The sequence below is a fragment of the Telmatherina bonti genome, assembly GCF_933228915.1.
Source record: "Telmatherina bonti genome assembly, chromosome: 3".
Lineage (NCBI taxonomy): Eukaryota > Metazoa > Chordata > Actinopteri > Atheriniformes > Telmatherinidae > Telmatherina > Telmatherina bonti.
Window position 1 is genome coordinate 16,710,145 of NC_136621.1, and position 16,663 is coordinate 16,726,807.

The following is a 16,663-nucleotide window of genomic DNA, read 5'->3' on the forward strand; positions in this document are numbered from 1 at the left end:
TATTTATCCTGATCTTTCACATCAGTTCAAAACTTTACCTCCTAAACAGGAGGTGAAGGAGTTGTAAAGTGAAAGTGGAGACTGGAAACACTACTGCTACCTTTTCATCTCCAGCTTCTCCAGCTCTTCTCGCTGCTGCCTCTCAAACTCCAACCTGAGAACACAAACACCTCCTTAATCATCCTCCATCGGCAACAGACAGAACAAAACAGCCATGTTATAACACAACAACACATGGAGTCAAAGCAGCACGTTAAAAAACAAAACAAAACAAAGAGACAAGCAATGACATCATCTACATCAAAGATGGAGATGAAGAGCAAGCTAATGAGCAAAAGAAAAACAGACAGTGAGGTTGGAGGTGGGGAGACGGGACGGGTCGACACGCCTTTTGGGTCAAAACAGGACAGTTAGACAGGAAGTGGACGACTGAGTCTACCTGAGGAAGACGGGGCCCTTCTCAGTGAAGAGACTGTCAACAGGACAGGTGGACAGAGTTAATGTACTGACAGAAAACTGCGTGTTTAATCACTTAAACCAAGTGCTTTACATTACTGATCCATCTTCTCATTTCCAGCTTAAACTCTGGATTCAGGAAATAAACTAAACATTTCAGTCAGGCAGTAATCAGATACCCAAATCAAAGATTTGAAACTTTTGATTAAAAGCAGCTCCACAAATGAAGCAAGGAGCAGAAAGTAACTGAAGAGGTGGAGTCCTGCTGAGGTTTGATGGTTTAAGGGGAGATGTGCTGCAGCTCAGGGCTGATTATTACATGCAGCTGCCGCTTTTCTGGATGTGTTCACTCACCCCGGGTTGTAGAGCATCACTGTGGAAAGGTTCTCACAGGACCTGGACAGATCCGTCATGGACAGGCTGAACGTGGAGAGCAGGCCACTCTGAGAGGATGAGAGGGCTGATAAATAGTCAGCACCACCAGATATCTCCATCGGAGACGGGGCTACACTTACTTTCCGTTTCTCCCTCAGCTTGGCAGCCTCCTTTGGATGGTTGAAGCGAAACATGTTGGTCCTGCCGAGCAGAATCACAGCACCTGGAACCAGAATGATGCCACAATGACACGTTAGACTGGAAATAATATTAAGAGCAACATTTTGAGCCTAAATATCATCATGGTCCTGGTTCTGTTAGGATCAGAACCAGGATGCTCTATCAGTTGGTCTGCCCAGCTAGATCATTATTTATGAACTGGTTTATATTAACATGGTTATACAAAGTTATTACTCTGCACTGTATAGTAAATTTGTTTAAATTTAAATAAAGTTTAAATTTTAACAGGACGATGATGAATTGACTACATCTTTACAAATTGTCATTCAAGTTGGATAAAAACCTTTCTGAAGATATTCAGCTCTGGCTATAACCAGTCTGCCCAGTTATTGCTGATTGAAGCCCCAGTTCACTGCAAGTTAGTGGGGGAAAACATATTATAAAACTTGCATCAGCTCATCTTTGTCATTCTGCAACAATTTTCAGAACAATTTAGGTTTTGGGACTTTATCTCACTGCTATGCAGCCGAATTTTACCTAAAACAAAACAGCACATCATAACGAAGTACTGGTGTAAAGAAGCAGAAGTCCACAAACTGAGCCTTGTGGTACTCCTCCCATCATACACAGCTGAAGACTTCCCAAGCTCATCCAAAATATAAATATAGCAACGTGAAAACACGTATAGTTTACTCTCTGTTAGCATGCAGCATCCAGCTTCAAGCAGCAGTCAGAGCAGGAGGTGATCACCTCTGCTGCACGACCACACTGAAGCTGCATCTAACTGATCTGGTCCTGGTTTACTGTCAGTTATTTATGTCTATTAATGAGTATGGACAAAAACATTAAAAAACTTAAAAGTACTGTAACATGTTGTAGACATGTCACAGAACAGCTGAAGCTGTTATTGAAAGTAAAATCACTTTTTACTTGATCTCTGTTAAGGGATATTTTCCTTTTTTTACCGCTTTAAAATGAAATGCAATTTTACAGACATAAACAGACTTCAAGTTTACAATATCAATGTCTGTGACTATCACTTAATTCAGTTTTCGACAAAGATCTATTCAAATTTAGAAAATATTGCTTTTTGAGGTTATAAAGCCTTTAATTAATTAGATGTTTTTATCAAGTCCCAACCCTAAAAAATGTATTCATTATTTATTAATATATTAATTTTCAATTTTAATAAATAATCAATTATTCATATATATGCATTTATCTGTGGCACTTTCCTCATCATTTTAATCTGTCATGAAGCTACAAGCAGACTCTGTGCTGCCACCATCAGGTCAGCCTCCACATTACACAACCAGTCAGTCAGTTTGAAGAACAGCAGAGCTTTTACGGTGTGTTCAGACCAAATGCGTTTTGAGCGTCAAGAGCGGCAGGTTTACATGTAAAGTCTACGTGAAGGTGCATCAAGGAGGCGTCGAGCTTTCTCACGTCGCGTTTTGAGCGTCGGCGTTTAAGGTTGACGCACGTCAAAAGCCAGAGATGGAAAATCTGAACTTTTGACGCTTGACATCAACCAATCAGAGCGATCAGCTCGCAGCTCCTGGAGTACGCCTACAATTCATCTGGTGAACCCAGATACGGGGCTGAGTCGCCCTATGGCAGTGTTCCTCATTGCATGCGGCTCACTGTGACTTGCAGCTCATGAAGCAGCCACTGAAAATGCTATCTAAACAAGTCATAATGATCCTCAATCAAACAAGAGCTGCAGGGTGCTTGAAAAAACTTTGCTGACGTAACAGCCCTAGTTTCTTTGTTTTTTGTGTATGTTTGTCACCTTGGTTGAGCTGCGTAGGCTCCGTCACCAGAGTTCCATTAACCGAACATTGAGATCCACTTAGTGGCACCAGAGTCACCGTCCCATTCTGGTTCTCGAACATACAGTGTTCACTTTCAAGATCCAGTCCATGAAGAACTAAAAGAGGAAAAATATCCACCATTCACAAATTAAGCATTATTTTATGTTTATAGATATGATTGCTAGGATAGGCTCTAGTCACATGCAGCCCCAGACAGGTAGATGCATTAAAAGATACTTGACGAACATTTCTTCTTTAAACCAAACTTTACACCAAATTTTGAGAATGCAGTGACCAGTCTCGCAGTGACAAAGCCAAAAAAATAAATAAATGACGTAAAAAGAAAAAAAAAAAGAAAAAAAACACTAAAACAAAAATAACTGAATGTATGAAATTTACAACTGTTGAGAGTTTTAATTGTAATTTTTTTACCCATTAAAGAAATTGACTTTTTAATTCTAGCATATCCTTTTTGTTTCAAACTCCAGAAACTGATTAATAGAAAATGTATTTTATTTTAATTTGCATATGATATTTGGACATGAAATCAAAAATACTTTAATCAATCTTAGATGGAAACTGTATTTAAAAAAAAAAAAAAAAAAACAACACAAAAAAACCAACAATTTTTAACCCGCCCCAGTTTGAGATTCTTTTTTTTTTTTTTTTTTTTTTTTTTTTTTTTTAATAAATACATGGAAAGGCAAGTTTATTTAAATTGCACATTTCATACATAATATTGAAAATGCTTCACATAACAGAACATGAACACAACAGAATTAAAACCACTAAAAGCAAGCAGCAGTCTAAATGATTTAAATGACAATTATATTAGATCAAGGCCTGCTCTAGGAATAAAAAAACAGGAGGGAGCAGACAGAAATCCTTCCTCCTTCCACAATCAACGGGGCATCATGCTTCAACCTATTTTTTGTTGTTTTTCAGTGTTTTCTTAATAGGACTCTGTTGTTAGTGGAGTCCAACTCCCAAGAAAAGGATTGTACTTCATCAGGTCTCTAACCTAAGATCTGTCCAGTTTGGGTGTCCCACCGGAGACCACAGCTCCTGCTGGGAGAGCTCTTAGATTTGGCCCGGCCAAAATGACCTCTTCACAGCTCAAGCCTGTTTTTTCCTACAAATTTCTATTCCATTTCATTGTATATATAAATGTATTCATACAAATTATATTTTCTTATATTATATTCAAATGGAAACTGTAAAACATGTTATTTGTATACTGTGTGTCTTCCACACACAAGTGTTTTTGTACAGTATTATATTTTTAACATTGTGTGGGTTTGAGTGTCTTATTGTTTAGCAGTAGATGAGAAAGTGAGTCAGGGAGATGTCGGAATTGAACTTTGAACCTGGCTGCATGGATGGACATAAACATTCAGCTCCAACAAAACCAGTTATTTTCCTCATCTTTCCATGTGGTACTTTTAGTCCTGAAGTGTAACAATTCTTTGACGGTTTAGTAACCATGCTGTTCTGCTCTCTTGCCTCCACTATGTGAAAACTAACGGAGTAAACTCCCTTTACTTCAAACAGCAGCGGTGAACCAGACACAGAACTCTGTTGGAACTTGAAGAGCTGCATGGTGTTTACTGCTAAAGCTTGTAGCAAAGTTTTCCCAGGCAGTTTCTCACAGCTTCCTCTCATCCCAACACATATGATGTGCTGTGTGTCTCTCTCCCTCCTTTCTCTAGCTCGCCCATTCATGAAGGAGCCATGTTGTTCTTTTAACACAGCACAACAGCACTGTCTGCACATTGACCGATAATACTTCAATAATCAGTTTTTAATCAATAATATCTGGTAGACCAGATATTATTGTTGGAGGGCCCATCGGCCACCAGTTGCTGACCACTGCAGTAGATCCTGTGCAGCCAGTACGTAGCTCGATGTGGAGGGGAGATAAAGCTTAGGGAGCTTGTGCCTTTTTCTGCTATTTCATTTGATGGTCTAAGATGTTTGTATAAGGGGACCTTGCCCCCTCTTGCCACTGCCTGCCTAAAGCCAGTTTTGTATTAGATGTGAATTGCAAAGAAATAAATGAGTAGAAGGACTTACTGATGTCCTGCTCTGTGGACGCGTCTTCTCGGCCCACAAACGTCCGTCCCTCCTGAGGAAGAAATATGAGCGTTTAATTAACTTTAATTACATTTAATTTACTTTAATTTACATCTTCAATGTATCTGTATGTGTATGAATGAAGAGGTAAGAAGTCCTTGACCTTCAGGTGGTACAGGATGATACCGGTGCTGAGGAGATCATCGTCGATGCCAATGAGGTGAGGAAGCTCTGAGTCCAACACCACACCGATGCCCTCCTTCCTCAGAGCCAGAGTCTCCTCCTGCAACACATCAACAGGAACTTCAACACACTGATACAAACAGCTGATTCACCTTGATCACATGTGTCAGTTCTCACCTTCAAGATGTTCTGGGTTTCGTTCCATTTGTTGGTCCACTCCTTAGTCAGCTCCAGAACCTGCAGACAGAACCAGAAAACAGAACCAGGTAACAAATGCAGAAAATACAACCAGGTAACCAGACCAGTAAGTCATCATTCTGATCACTCTTACCACATCATCATCATCATCATCCTAATTTATCTTCATAACCACCATAATCCTCAGTCGTCACCATCAATAATCATCATCATCCTTATGTTCATTATCCATCCTCAGTTATTTTTGTCCAACATAATCCTCATCACCACCACCCTCATTATTCTCATCCTCATCATCTTACATTCAGTCAGTCATTATTGTCAATAATCCTCTATACCATCCATCTTCATCCGTCATTCATCATCCTCCCCATCATCACCATCCTTAAAATCCTCATCCTCCCTCATGTTCCTTACTAATCCTCATCTTTATCACAGGCATTAGTTGGTCAGTCATCATCATCATCATCATCTTCTGATCAACTATGCATCTCCAATAATATCTGAGGTTTAGTATCAGCAGATACTGAACAAAAACCAATCCAGAGGCAAAATGGGTCATTTTGCAGACACCCTCTTATATAAGACTGGAAATCTTCATAAACATGGTGGACAAAATGTTTTTTTGTGGATTCGGTTCACCTCTGTGACTAAGCACCTACATGCTCAAAATTACGTTCTTTAACTGAGATGATGCAAAATTCATGTTTTTGTGTGGCATGAGAAATAACTTTGTTACCCTAAATAAAACAATGTTTTAAATAACAGAAAGCAACTTTTTTTAAACAATACTACTGATAATGATTTGGATTACATCTTAAATTTAAATGGTAGATATAACAGCAAACATAAATCATCTTAGATCAAAATGATCATTTTAAACCCCAGATTTAATCATGTTTACAGGCAGGACGGTTTACTAAATGCTTGGATGAATTGCTCTGCCTCAGTCACTGACTGAATACACAGGAGCTGTCCTACTGGATACGACAGTTTCTGTGTCTGATGGAGTACAAAAGAGATGGCTTAGATACAATCTTATAAAAGGAGGGAATCACTTTCCTATATTCGTTCCTCTGGTTGATCACCTCCAGCAGTAGTCTACTTATACTTTGAATGAATGATCCTGGTAAAGCAGCGTATTTCCCCCCTTAGCCTCCTGGACCAGGTCACTGGTAACAGGTCACAGTTTATCCCTGGGCTTTGGTTTGAGGGTCATGCTGCTGTGAGCTCAGCCCAATTTGGAGCAGCAGACAACATTTCCCTACCCAAGACCCCTTACAGAAGTTGCAGAAGGAACTGAGTGATTCGTAGATGTTTAGTTCCCCTGGGGGAACCACTCAGCTGAATGTTGCTGCTTCTGCTTCTCACCTCCAGGTCAGTTAAGTTCTTATTAGTTTGAAGCCGAGTGCAGAAAGTTTAGACTTCTTCCGGCCGCTGGTGAACAAGGTCAGCTTTTTCCTTTAGTGTTTTAGTTTAGGACATATTGAGGTCAGAGAGCAGGGCTAATCTGTAGTCAGCTAGGACAGCTGTAATGTCGTTTTTGTTAACATGGGAGTCGGTCTCGAACGTTTCACCTTGTTTAGTGGTTTTCAGAGGCATCGTAAGCATCTGACTCAGCTCTTAATTGCTCAAACCAAACAATAACAAAGACTACTTCTGTCACGAAGAAAAACCTAGGTGGAGAACTTTAAAAAGGTAGATGCAGTAGGAACTGGAGGCTGGTCCATACATACACTCCACGAATGCACTGGAAGTCAACACTGGTATCGTTTATGGCTGCATTCCTACTGTCAACCATCCTACTTCTCATTTTCTTTCTACGTATTTGTCATCCTCATCCCAATCATCTTCCTCCTCTTCAAAAACAACATGAAGGCAGGAACTCACTCTGGCTTCGTTCTGGTGCAGCTTCTCCTCCATGCTCAGAGCGGTGGGCGAGTCCAACAGAGCGATCTGAAACACAAACAGGAAGTTCAGCCACACACCAAAATAAAAACACCTGAAACATGTTCCTCAGTGTTCAGAGCAGAAAGATTTCTTCTTCACACACACACACACACACACACACACACACACACACACACACACACACACACACACACACACACACACACACACACACACACACACACACACACACACACACACACACACACACACATTATTAGAACATTATTATGATATATTTTTAAAATACAAAAGGTGGTGTCATGTCGTCCAAGTGGCATTTAAAGGGTTACAAAATTGAGCATATAAACATGTTTGGTAGTTTTTATATGGACTAAAATTAATTTAAGCCATAAATGTGAATGTGTGGGGTTTTTTTTTTTGTTTTTTTTTTTTTATCAGTTTTAGGGAGAGGCCTTTATTCCCTCTAATGGCAAACCGAAGAGATCCATAGCGGTGAAAATTTAAGTGTCGCCATTGGCTGCAGCTCACCTGGTTGCCCTGAACCAGCAGAGCTTTCAGTCGAGCAATCTCAGCCCGCAGCTCTCTGATCAGCCGGACGTTGCCGTCCTCATTGATGGTCGGTTTGTTGATAATGTTCTTGGCTCTGTTAGCGTAGCGCAGCGTGCTGAGCGTCTCGCCGTAGTTCACGTCTGCAGGGGAGATGGCTGCAACATGACAGATGATTAGGAAACCATGAAGAAAAAAAAAAAATCTAAGGACTGATGATTGGTTGGTGGTGTTTGGACTCACTGGCAATCATGATGGTCTTGGAGTTCCCACCCAGACTGTCCTTCAGCAGCCAAGTCAGCACCGAATCTCGGTAGGGAACAAACACGGACTTCTTCTTCAGGTTGGTGTTCACGCCATCTTGTGCCATGTCGGCTGGATGGAAACAAAAAAATAGCAGCGATTTCGTCATCCGCCCTTCTGCAGGTTGAATTCTGGGCTTTTAACATGACCAAGTTGCTTCATTTTTAAGTCGGACAGATCACCATGACAACCACTGCCATCACTACAGCATCACTGATGTGTCCTGCCATTTGGACTGACCAGTATCTCTTGTAATGCTGGTTACCAAGGCAACAGTTTCTGCCTGCATGATTGGCTACTGAAAAAAATCTCTCTTTCATTTTGAAATAAGGATAAAGAAAATGAAGACGAAGACTGCAGAAAATAAACATTTAGGTCCAGATTCAATTCTATATATGACTCCATTTATGCATTTAACATTTTTCTTTGAAGAAGAAAAAACAAAAAAAAACAAAAAAAAAAAAAAAAAAAAAAGAGACCTTTATCCAATCCAGTTTAAAAAGATCCACATCAAACCCAGTTTGCTTCCTGTTTCATTCTATGTCAGATCCATATCTGATGGCTTTTGATGGTTTACCTCAGTCTATGTGATCATGTCACATTTCACCCAAATTCTTAAGTCACTGATGTGAGACAGACATCTCCATTGCTCTAAAGTCGGAAGGGGGGGGGGGGGGGGCCATTGGATCAAAAAAAGGTTAAGAGCACTGGTCTAAAGGTTTGATGAAAGCTGAGTATCAGCTCCGCCTCTGCTGCAGATAACGGGGACGACATCCCGTCATGTGACAGAGGTTACATGTGAATTTTAAGATCTGGTTTCTCTGAACTCAGCAGGTGTGTTTCTTCAACAATCGCTTGAAACACTCACCCAGAGCAGAGATGACGTTTCCCAGTGTGACCAGCGATTTGTTGATGTTTCCGCCTTCCTTCAGCCGAACGCCGGTGGCTCCAGTGGCGTCGGCACGTTCGCTGCCGGCCAGGTCAACCAGGTGGATCTTACTGACCGTCTCACTTGGCATCTCCGCGTCAAACTTGGCCTGATGGAAGACTTTTCATTTCGTCACTGATTCATGAGAAGCTGAAAAGTTTTCATGAAGTCTGCTCCGTCTCGGGAGGCATCTCTGACCTGAGTGAAGTTGATGGTGAATATGGCGTGTGAGCGGCTGCTGACATCATTCATGCCCGTGCTGGCAGTGGTGCGGTTGATGTTCCCTGCCTCCATTAGCTCCTCCACGTCGTTGTAGTTCTGGACCAGGTGTTTGGACAGATCTGAGATCAGAAGGCAAAGCAAGTTTATTTGTATAGCACCTTCCATGTACAAGACAATTCAAGGTGCTTTACATGAAACATTAAAAGCATTACAGAAAAAAAGCATAAAGAAAATAAAAATAACAAAATCATAATAAAATCATAAATTATATTAAAATAATTAAAAGCAGAATTAAGTAAACGTTACTGTGCAGATGTCATGCATAGGCGCATGAGAAAATAAATGTTTTTAACCTGGATTTAAAAGTTTCCACCATTTGGTGCAAGTTTAATCTCCACTGGCAGATTATTCCACTTGTTTGCAGCGTAACAGCTAAATGCTGCTTCCCCATGTTTAGTCTGGACAATTTGACCAGAGGGAGCAACAACAGTGTGAACACACAAAGATCCACAGACAAAATCATGATAAAGTTCCCCCAGCAGCTCCTCCACCTGCAGGAGCTTTTTACCTTCAACATAAGGTCCATCCTTTGGGTGCTCCCGAACTCTCAGGTTGTAGGTCTGGGTGGACTTCCTCCTAAGCAGGTCTCTAACTCTCTCATTGTAGATCTCCAGGTAGCTGAAGGCACAGACCAGGTTATAGTGAGTCATTAGACCAGATCAAACCAGATCAGCATTTATTGCTCTGAAGGACACAGTCAGAAAAAACTTCAAACTAAACACTCTGATATGAAGAAAACTTCCTCTTCTCCATATATGGTCATAATCTAACACTTTAACTTCAGTTCATGACAAGTTTCCAGATGTTCCCCTTATCACCACCCAGCCCAGACTGCTCCCACTGAACATAGTTATACTTGCATGAAATAAATAAATCAATAAACTTAGATAAACATTAATATTACTGTGTCCATACTCTCACCGTGCAGCTGTTCAAGTTCCTGTTAACACAAACACTGAGTTGGCCAATCACATTACGGCGAATTAATACATTTAGTCATGTAGACATGGTCAAGGTGACGTGCTGAAGTTCAAACTGAGGATCAGAACAAGGAAAAAGGGGATTTAAGTGACTTGGAACAAGTTATGATTGTTGGTCAGAGTATTTCCGAAACTACTGATCTACTGGGATTTCCAGACACACACACAACCATCTCCAGGGTTTATAGAGAATGATCTAAAAAGAGAAAATAAGCAGTGAGCTGCAGTTTTCTGGATCACAATGTCTTGCTGGTTGTCAGTGGGAGAATGTGCAGACTGGTTGGAGATGACCGAAAGGCAATAAGAAATCGAAGAAGCACTGGTAAGCAGAATACCATCTCTGAACACACAACACATCCAGCCTTAAAGCAGAGGGGCTCCATCAACAGCGGCCCACACAAACTGAAGCTACAATTTACACACACTCACCAAAACTGGACAACAGAAGATGAAAAAAATGTTTTCTGATCGAAAAGCATGGATCCATCATGCCTTGGATGAACATTTCAGCCTGGACTGTTGATCTAAGGAGGGTCTAATTTCTTGTCCCACTTTGGGCCCCTTGGTTCCAATGTGGGATGGTTTCACCACCACAGCCTACCTGAATATTGTTACTGACCTTGTCCAGCCCTTTATGACCACAGCAAAGCATCTTCTGATGGATACTACCAGCAATACAAAGCAATACATCACAAAGTTCAAACCATCTCCAACTGCTTTCTTCAACATGACAGTGAGTTCCCTCTACTCCAATGGCCTCCACAGTCACCAGATCTCAATCCAGTTCAGATGTGGGGTAACAGGAGATTCTCATCATGGATGTGCAGCAGACAAATCTGCCACAGCTGTGTGATGCCGTCATGCCACTATGGAGCAAAATCTTCCAGGAATGAAGAGGAAGGTGTGCCTGATTAAAGGTGAAACCCACCTGACTTCTGTTCGAAATGAAGCTTCGTCCCGTCGCATGGCGTCTGAGATGCGACTGAACAGACCCTCACAGATCCTCGGGATCAGACCTGCATCCCCCTGAAACCATGAGAGGAACATCAGAATTGATTACTAGGAGTATTTTACAGAAACAGACCGGTAACAAAGTCTTCTCTCATCTGCATACAAGTCTCTCAAGTCTTGGCTTTTTACAGGAAAAAATACTGACAGAAACAAACACACAACAGAAAGTTTACATATTTACACTTTTCCTCCAGTTCCAGCTACAAAAAAAAACATCTTCTCGGCTTTAGTCCAGCCATGAAGGATCATTATTTTGGTTTTTGTTTTATTTTAAACACACACTACATTTTCCGGTCACTTGCTGATCTTACACCTGATGGGACATAACCATCTCCATATTGATTTATTAGTGGAAAGTTTGACAGAAGTCGCTTCATCATCATCATTTTCAGGTCAAAGTAGTTCTCCCTTTGCGACAGACTTGATAGAGATCACCATAACTAATAGTTTTATTATAGATCATTGTGGATTTACCATATGGAGTCTGAATATAAACTACATTTTGTGGTTGGATTGTAAACCTCCTGGACATGATATAAATGCCTGGAAAAGTTCCACACATCACCTAAAAGATAAACTATCCCGTCATAATTTCTCCCCAACAGTAACACACCACCGTTCCTAAGAACCTGGTGATGTAAGTCATAATGCTCCGAGACGTCTGGTCCAGTTTTAAGGGTTCATCAGACTTCTGGAACAAACTGATTTATTTCTGACGTCAAATTTGTTTTGGATGTGTTGGAGGAAGATCAATAACTGATCACTCCCTCAGAAATTGATAGGGTCAGTAGTTCTACATCTGTCATCTTACCGGAGTTCCCATCATGGTGTAGGACTTCCCAGAGCCGGTCTGACCGTAGGCAAAGACACAGGCGTTGTAGCCTTCAAAAGCCGCCTTCAGCACGTCGGAGCCCAGATCTCTGAAAACCTGAAGAGGATGATGAAGGTTAAGCCAGTAACAAACAAACAAACATCTGGAGAGTACCAGATTTCATGACTAACTCGTACAAACGTTCACCTTTTCTTGAGAGACGAAGTTGGAGCTCTTACAGTCTGCAGAGTCGTAAGAAAAGTCGTACGTGAAGGTTTTGGTTCGTTCCCTCATCGAATCTCCTGTGACGCCATCAGGGATCTTAAAAACACACACAAAAAAACAAACTATTAAGGTCTGATGATCCAGAAATCACCTTGCTGGTTCCTCTTAAGCAGGAAGAAACATACCTTTATGTTGGTGATGGAGGTTTTGCTTCCTTCCATCTTGATGATGCATTTGGCAGTCAGGTCCTTCTCCCTGGAAGAGATCAGAAACATTAACTACACACACATCTCAGAGCAGACATCTTTGTGTAAAGATTCTCTTCAGACTTAAAACAAAAAGAAAAGAGACTGTTAGTCGTTCTGCTTGAAGTAATGACACTAAACTGTGAATAAACTAAAGGAATTTTTTATAGATTTCTAAAAATATTTGGGTGTTTCAAATTTAATCAGATGATTTGCTATAAATACACAGACACAAGACGACAACAGCGGATGGTTCTCCAACCATAAAACATCACCACGATGCTGCAGCAACCACAGGAGACAGTGAGGAAAAAAGATGGAAAAAAAGTAAACAGAAAGAATAAGAGGAAGGAGCGATAAAAAAAAAGAACAGGTAGTGCAGGAAAAAAATAAATAAATAAATTTTAAAAAAATCGGAAGAATAACCTTTTTTTATTCCGAACAAGACCAAGAGCAAAATGAGAAAGAAGACGAGGAAGATGAGCAGCTCTAACACCATGCTAACTTTTGTTGGCATCAGCAGTATCAACACAATGAGCGTGTTGAGTTTGGTCCTGTTGTTTCCATGGTAACAGAATTTCGGGCAGCTGAGACAGCAAAGGATTAAAATCGAGGTCAGAACTGTGACATTTCCTTGAAATGCAAAGTGAATCCTTTCCATGTAAACGTGAACTGGGATCTTGTGTCAATGATGATGTCTGTCATGTTACATTCCCCGTTTACAGCCGCAAACAGCATGACAACAACAAAAACAACAACAAACCTCTGTTTTCTGTTTGTGCTGTTTTATAATTATTTGGTCATTTGAAACAAAACCTTCTTCTAAAAAACCTAAAACACAAATTAATAAGCACATATTGTCTCCTACAACAGACCTGGCATGAACTACGGTGTTTCCAGTACTGGTAGCGTTTCCAGTCTGTATGGTGGAAGTTTCACTCCATGTTGAGTAAATTCTTCTTTTTTTTTTTCTTTTTTTTTTATCCAATGGTAAAAGTTTTGGGGTTTGTGTGGAAGCACTGACATGTAAACATGTCACATGACAAGCCAATGCCATTTCAGGTGGACACACCCCTTCATTCAAATGTAACACATGGAAATACACAAACCCCTGATTTTAATACAAACCATCCTCTGAATATTTATTCAGTTCAGACACATGTTTTATGTCTTCAATACTGTCCACACTGGAGGTCCAAACATCGAAGATAAATCTACATTTATTGCTTTTTATTGAGCACATTTTAATGTCCCAACGGTGGCAGTAAAGAAGAGGAAGAAGAAACGATGGGGTAAAAATAAGATATTTAACGTCTGTGTAAAATGAGTAGCTTTAAAGTGCGAGATGTTCTGAGAGAAAATCCCGCTCATGTCAAGTCCAATGGGACATGGTGTTTACTCAGCACGCTGCTGCAACAACACCCTGTTTACTCAGAGACTCAGCAGCGCCAAAAATGTCTGAGCAGCACCTGAAACCACCACAGGAGCCTCAAACGCAGCAGAGGAGCATGTTATCAATGTTGTTATGCAACATAATGCAGGATCAGCGTCAACATGCAGGACGGACATAGGTCACAGCAGCAGAGCAGGTTTCGGTTTCACCCTTTTATTTACAGTCTGACTCGTCTTTGCCTCCAAGTTGCTGATAGCCTCAAAATCTGTTTTCTCTATGCCATAAAACATTTACAGTTTCACATTTCCCAAAACCCAAACAATGCTTCAGAATTCAAACAAAACAAATGTAGTTTAAAAATCTACAAGTTTTTTTAATCTGTCACTGCTTTTACCTTGTTGTTTAAATTTAGCACATTTTTAAATTTAACTATAAAACACAAAGCATGAAAGGGGGGAAAAAAAAAAAAAAACCACAAACAGACTCACATCAGGCTCCATCTACAAAACAAAATGATTGGTCTTTGAGAAACAACAGACGCCAAACTAAACAGCTACACAGTAAAAACAAAGTTATATGTTCAAATGAATGAATACATTAATAAAATATCATAAATCTGTAATCCTGTGACCTTTTAAACATCTCTGAAAACCCAAAACTGTTGGCTGGATGAGAAATATTTCAGATGTTCTCTCTGTGTCTTAATGAAATGGAAAATGAATGGACAAAGTCCTGATCAATGTCACGCTGAGATGGAAATAATGCACCTGTGTTAGCTTTAAGTCTGTTTTTGCTTCGTTTAATTTTTTTTCTGTTCTCCCAGTTTTTCCCCCCTTTTTCAACTGATGTCATCAGCAACCATAATCAAACACACATGCATCATGCACGCATGCACACGCATTTTATTATATTCCTATTTTTGCTTTAATGTTTCTGTTTTCTGCCCTTTGTTAATTTTTTTTAAATCCAAGAGCGAAAAACAAACTGAAAAGATTTTTTATAAATAAGTTAAATAAAAGTCACTTTAAGGCTGTTTTAACTGGTAAATCAGAAGGATTTTCTATTTTTTAGGACAAACCTGAGAAGGTCTGGTGACCTTTGAGAAATGAATGACAACTGATGAGAATAAATCCAGATTAGTTGAGGAAACATGCAACAACTTTCAGGCTGTGACAACTAAATATAAAAATAAAGTAAAATTTATTTTTCATTTGTGTGGAAGGATTAGAGAAAGATTTACTTTTTAGAAAATAAATCTGGGCCCCTAATGATGCATCACCGTGTCAAGCATCCAGACACCAACCAGTCATCTGCAACATAAAGAGCCTAAAAACACAGTTTATAGCAGGACAAACACTTAAACCAGGACCTGCGAGATGTATTTGGACATTCAGTTGATCCACTGTTGCCTGAAGCTGCAGCAGAAATGGAATAACAGCTGTCAAGCAGCCATTCTTAAGGAAGTAAAGCAGGGGTACCCAAAGTCAAATCCCCGAGGACTGCTGTCCTGTAGGTTTCCAAAATACCCCTGTTCCAACACACGTGGCTTCAATTTAATGAATCCAACAACCAATGAAGTTCCGCACAATGAGTGATTAGTTTGAGTCACGTGTGTTGGAACAGGGATGCATGGAAAACCTGCAGGATTGTGGCCCTCGAGGACTGGAACTGGACATCCCTGAAGACTGAGATACATGACACAAGAACTGGACTGATATCGGTGGCAACAGCTCTGATGAAAAGATGGATCCTATCCAGAACCCAGACCTCGATAGGTCTCAATGGGTCTGACTGAGGGATGAATCCTATCTAAACCGGACCTTAACAGGTCTGATAGAGGGATGGATCCTATCCAGACTTTCACATTTATTGAGGCAGTGTGAAAGAATGAAACAAAAAGACACAAACATCAAAAGAAGAGCTTTCAAAAATCTTTATAGGATCCTGCAGAAGTATTTCTGAAGACTACCAAAAGAAAAACGGTTCAGACTGAGATGAAGAATAAATTTGAAGGGACCAAAAATCCCACTAATTTTTAAGTTCCTTACAACTGGACTGAATGTTTTGACTCATACTGGATATAAAAATTACTTTAACCACCTTAGATTAGGTCCTTTTTATTCATTTTTTTAAAAGCAGATTTCGACAGAAATCTTCTACAAAAGCCTGTGTGGGTGATTCCGTTTCATAGCAGGACCTTCAAGACCGACGGTCCGCACAAAAGCAGCGGAATCGCCCTTTAAGCGTCCCAGACTTCGGCGTCGTCCCTCTCCGGCTAATAAGAATTGGACAAACTAGTCTCGGGTGGTGAAATTTTCCCACTTACAAATGTTTGTGATTTTATTCTGGGTAAAACTTTCAGGCGAATCGCTGAAGTGTATGAATTCCTGACAGACAGCTTAGGATCACCGCAGCTAAACGACATCTGTCCCGGTGTTCTGAACACCTGCTGAAATCACCAAAACACACTGAAAACGCAGAGAGAAAAACACACAGAAACGCATTAATATCTTAAACTCACCGCCTGTTCATGGGCCTGACCCGCACAGCCACCCGAACCGAGGCCATTGTACATCCCTCCGCGGTCCGTTCCCGTTAGTTCGGCTCCGGCGGAACCGTGCTTTATACAAACTAACTAGCTCTGATGCTAACAGGATAGCAGGAGTCACAGTGGGGAAAAAGAGGGCAAAAGTCGGAAAGATAACCTGCTGACTGCAGACCAAACTACACTGATAGCGGGCGGGAG

General features: G+C 40.6%; 1 protein-coding gene across 2 annotated transcripts in view; it reads right to left on the bottom strand.

The window, feature by feature from the left end:
- The window catches only part of kif16ba (kinesin family member 16Ba), a 31,702-nt gene extending 15,039 nt beyond the window's left edge, over positions 1-16,663 (bottom strand). The window contains exons 1-19 of one of the 2 annotated variants that reach the window (XM_079264689.1): positions 16,439-16,663; positions 12,465-12,534; positions 12,262-12,375; positions 12,055-12,171; positions 11,161-11,258; positions 9,761-9,870; positions 9,169-9,311; positions 8,911-9,079; positions 7,983-8,114; positions 7,722-7,897; positions 7,170-7,235; positions 5,259-5,318; positions 5,062-5,181; positions 4,899-4,950; positions 2,804-2,941; positions 972-1,054; positions 811-899; positions 440-472; positions 101-154 (exon numbers count right to left, since the gene is read on the bottom strand). In XM_079264689.1, the coding sequence (XP_079120815.1) occupies positions 101-154; positions 440-472; positions 811-899; positions 972-1,054; positions 2,804-2,941; positions 4,899-4,950; positions 5,062-5,181; positions 5,259-5,318; positions 7,170-7,235; positions 7,722-7,897; positions 7,983-8,114; positions 8,911-9,079; positions 9,169-9,311; positions 9,761-9,870; positions 11,161-11,258; positions 12,055-12,171; positions 12,262-12,375; positions 12,465-12,534; positions 16,439-16,485 (1,871 nt within the window). In that variant the 5' untranslated portion in view covers positions 16,486-16,663. The remainder of the gene's footprint in view (positions 1-100; positions 155-439; positions 473-810; positions 900-971; positions 1,055-2,803; positions 2,942-4,898; positions 4,951-5,061; positions 5,182-5,258; positions 5,319-7,169; positions 7,236-7,721; positions 7,898-7,982; positions 8,115-8,910; positions 9,080-9,168; positions 9,312-9,760; positions 9,871-11,160; positions 11,259-12,054; positions 12,172-12,261; positions 12,376-12,464; positions 12,535-16,438) is intronic. The other variant, XM_079264690.1, reaches the window with a different exon arrangement.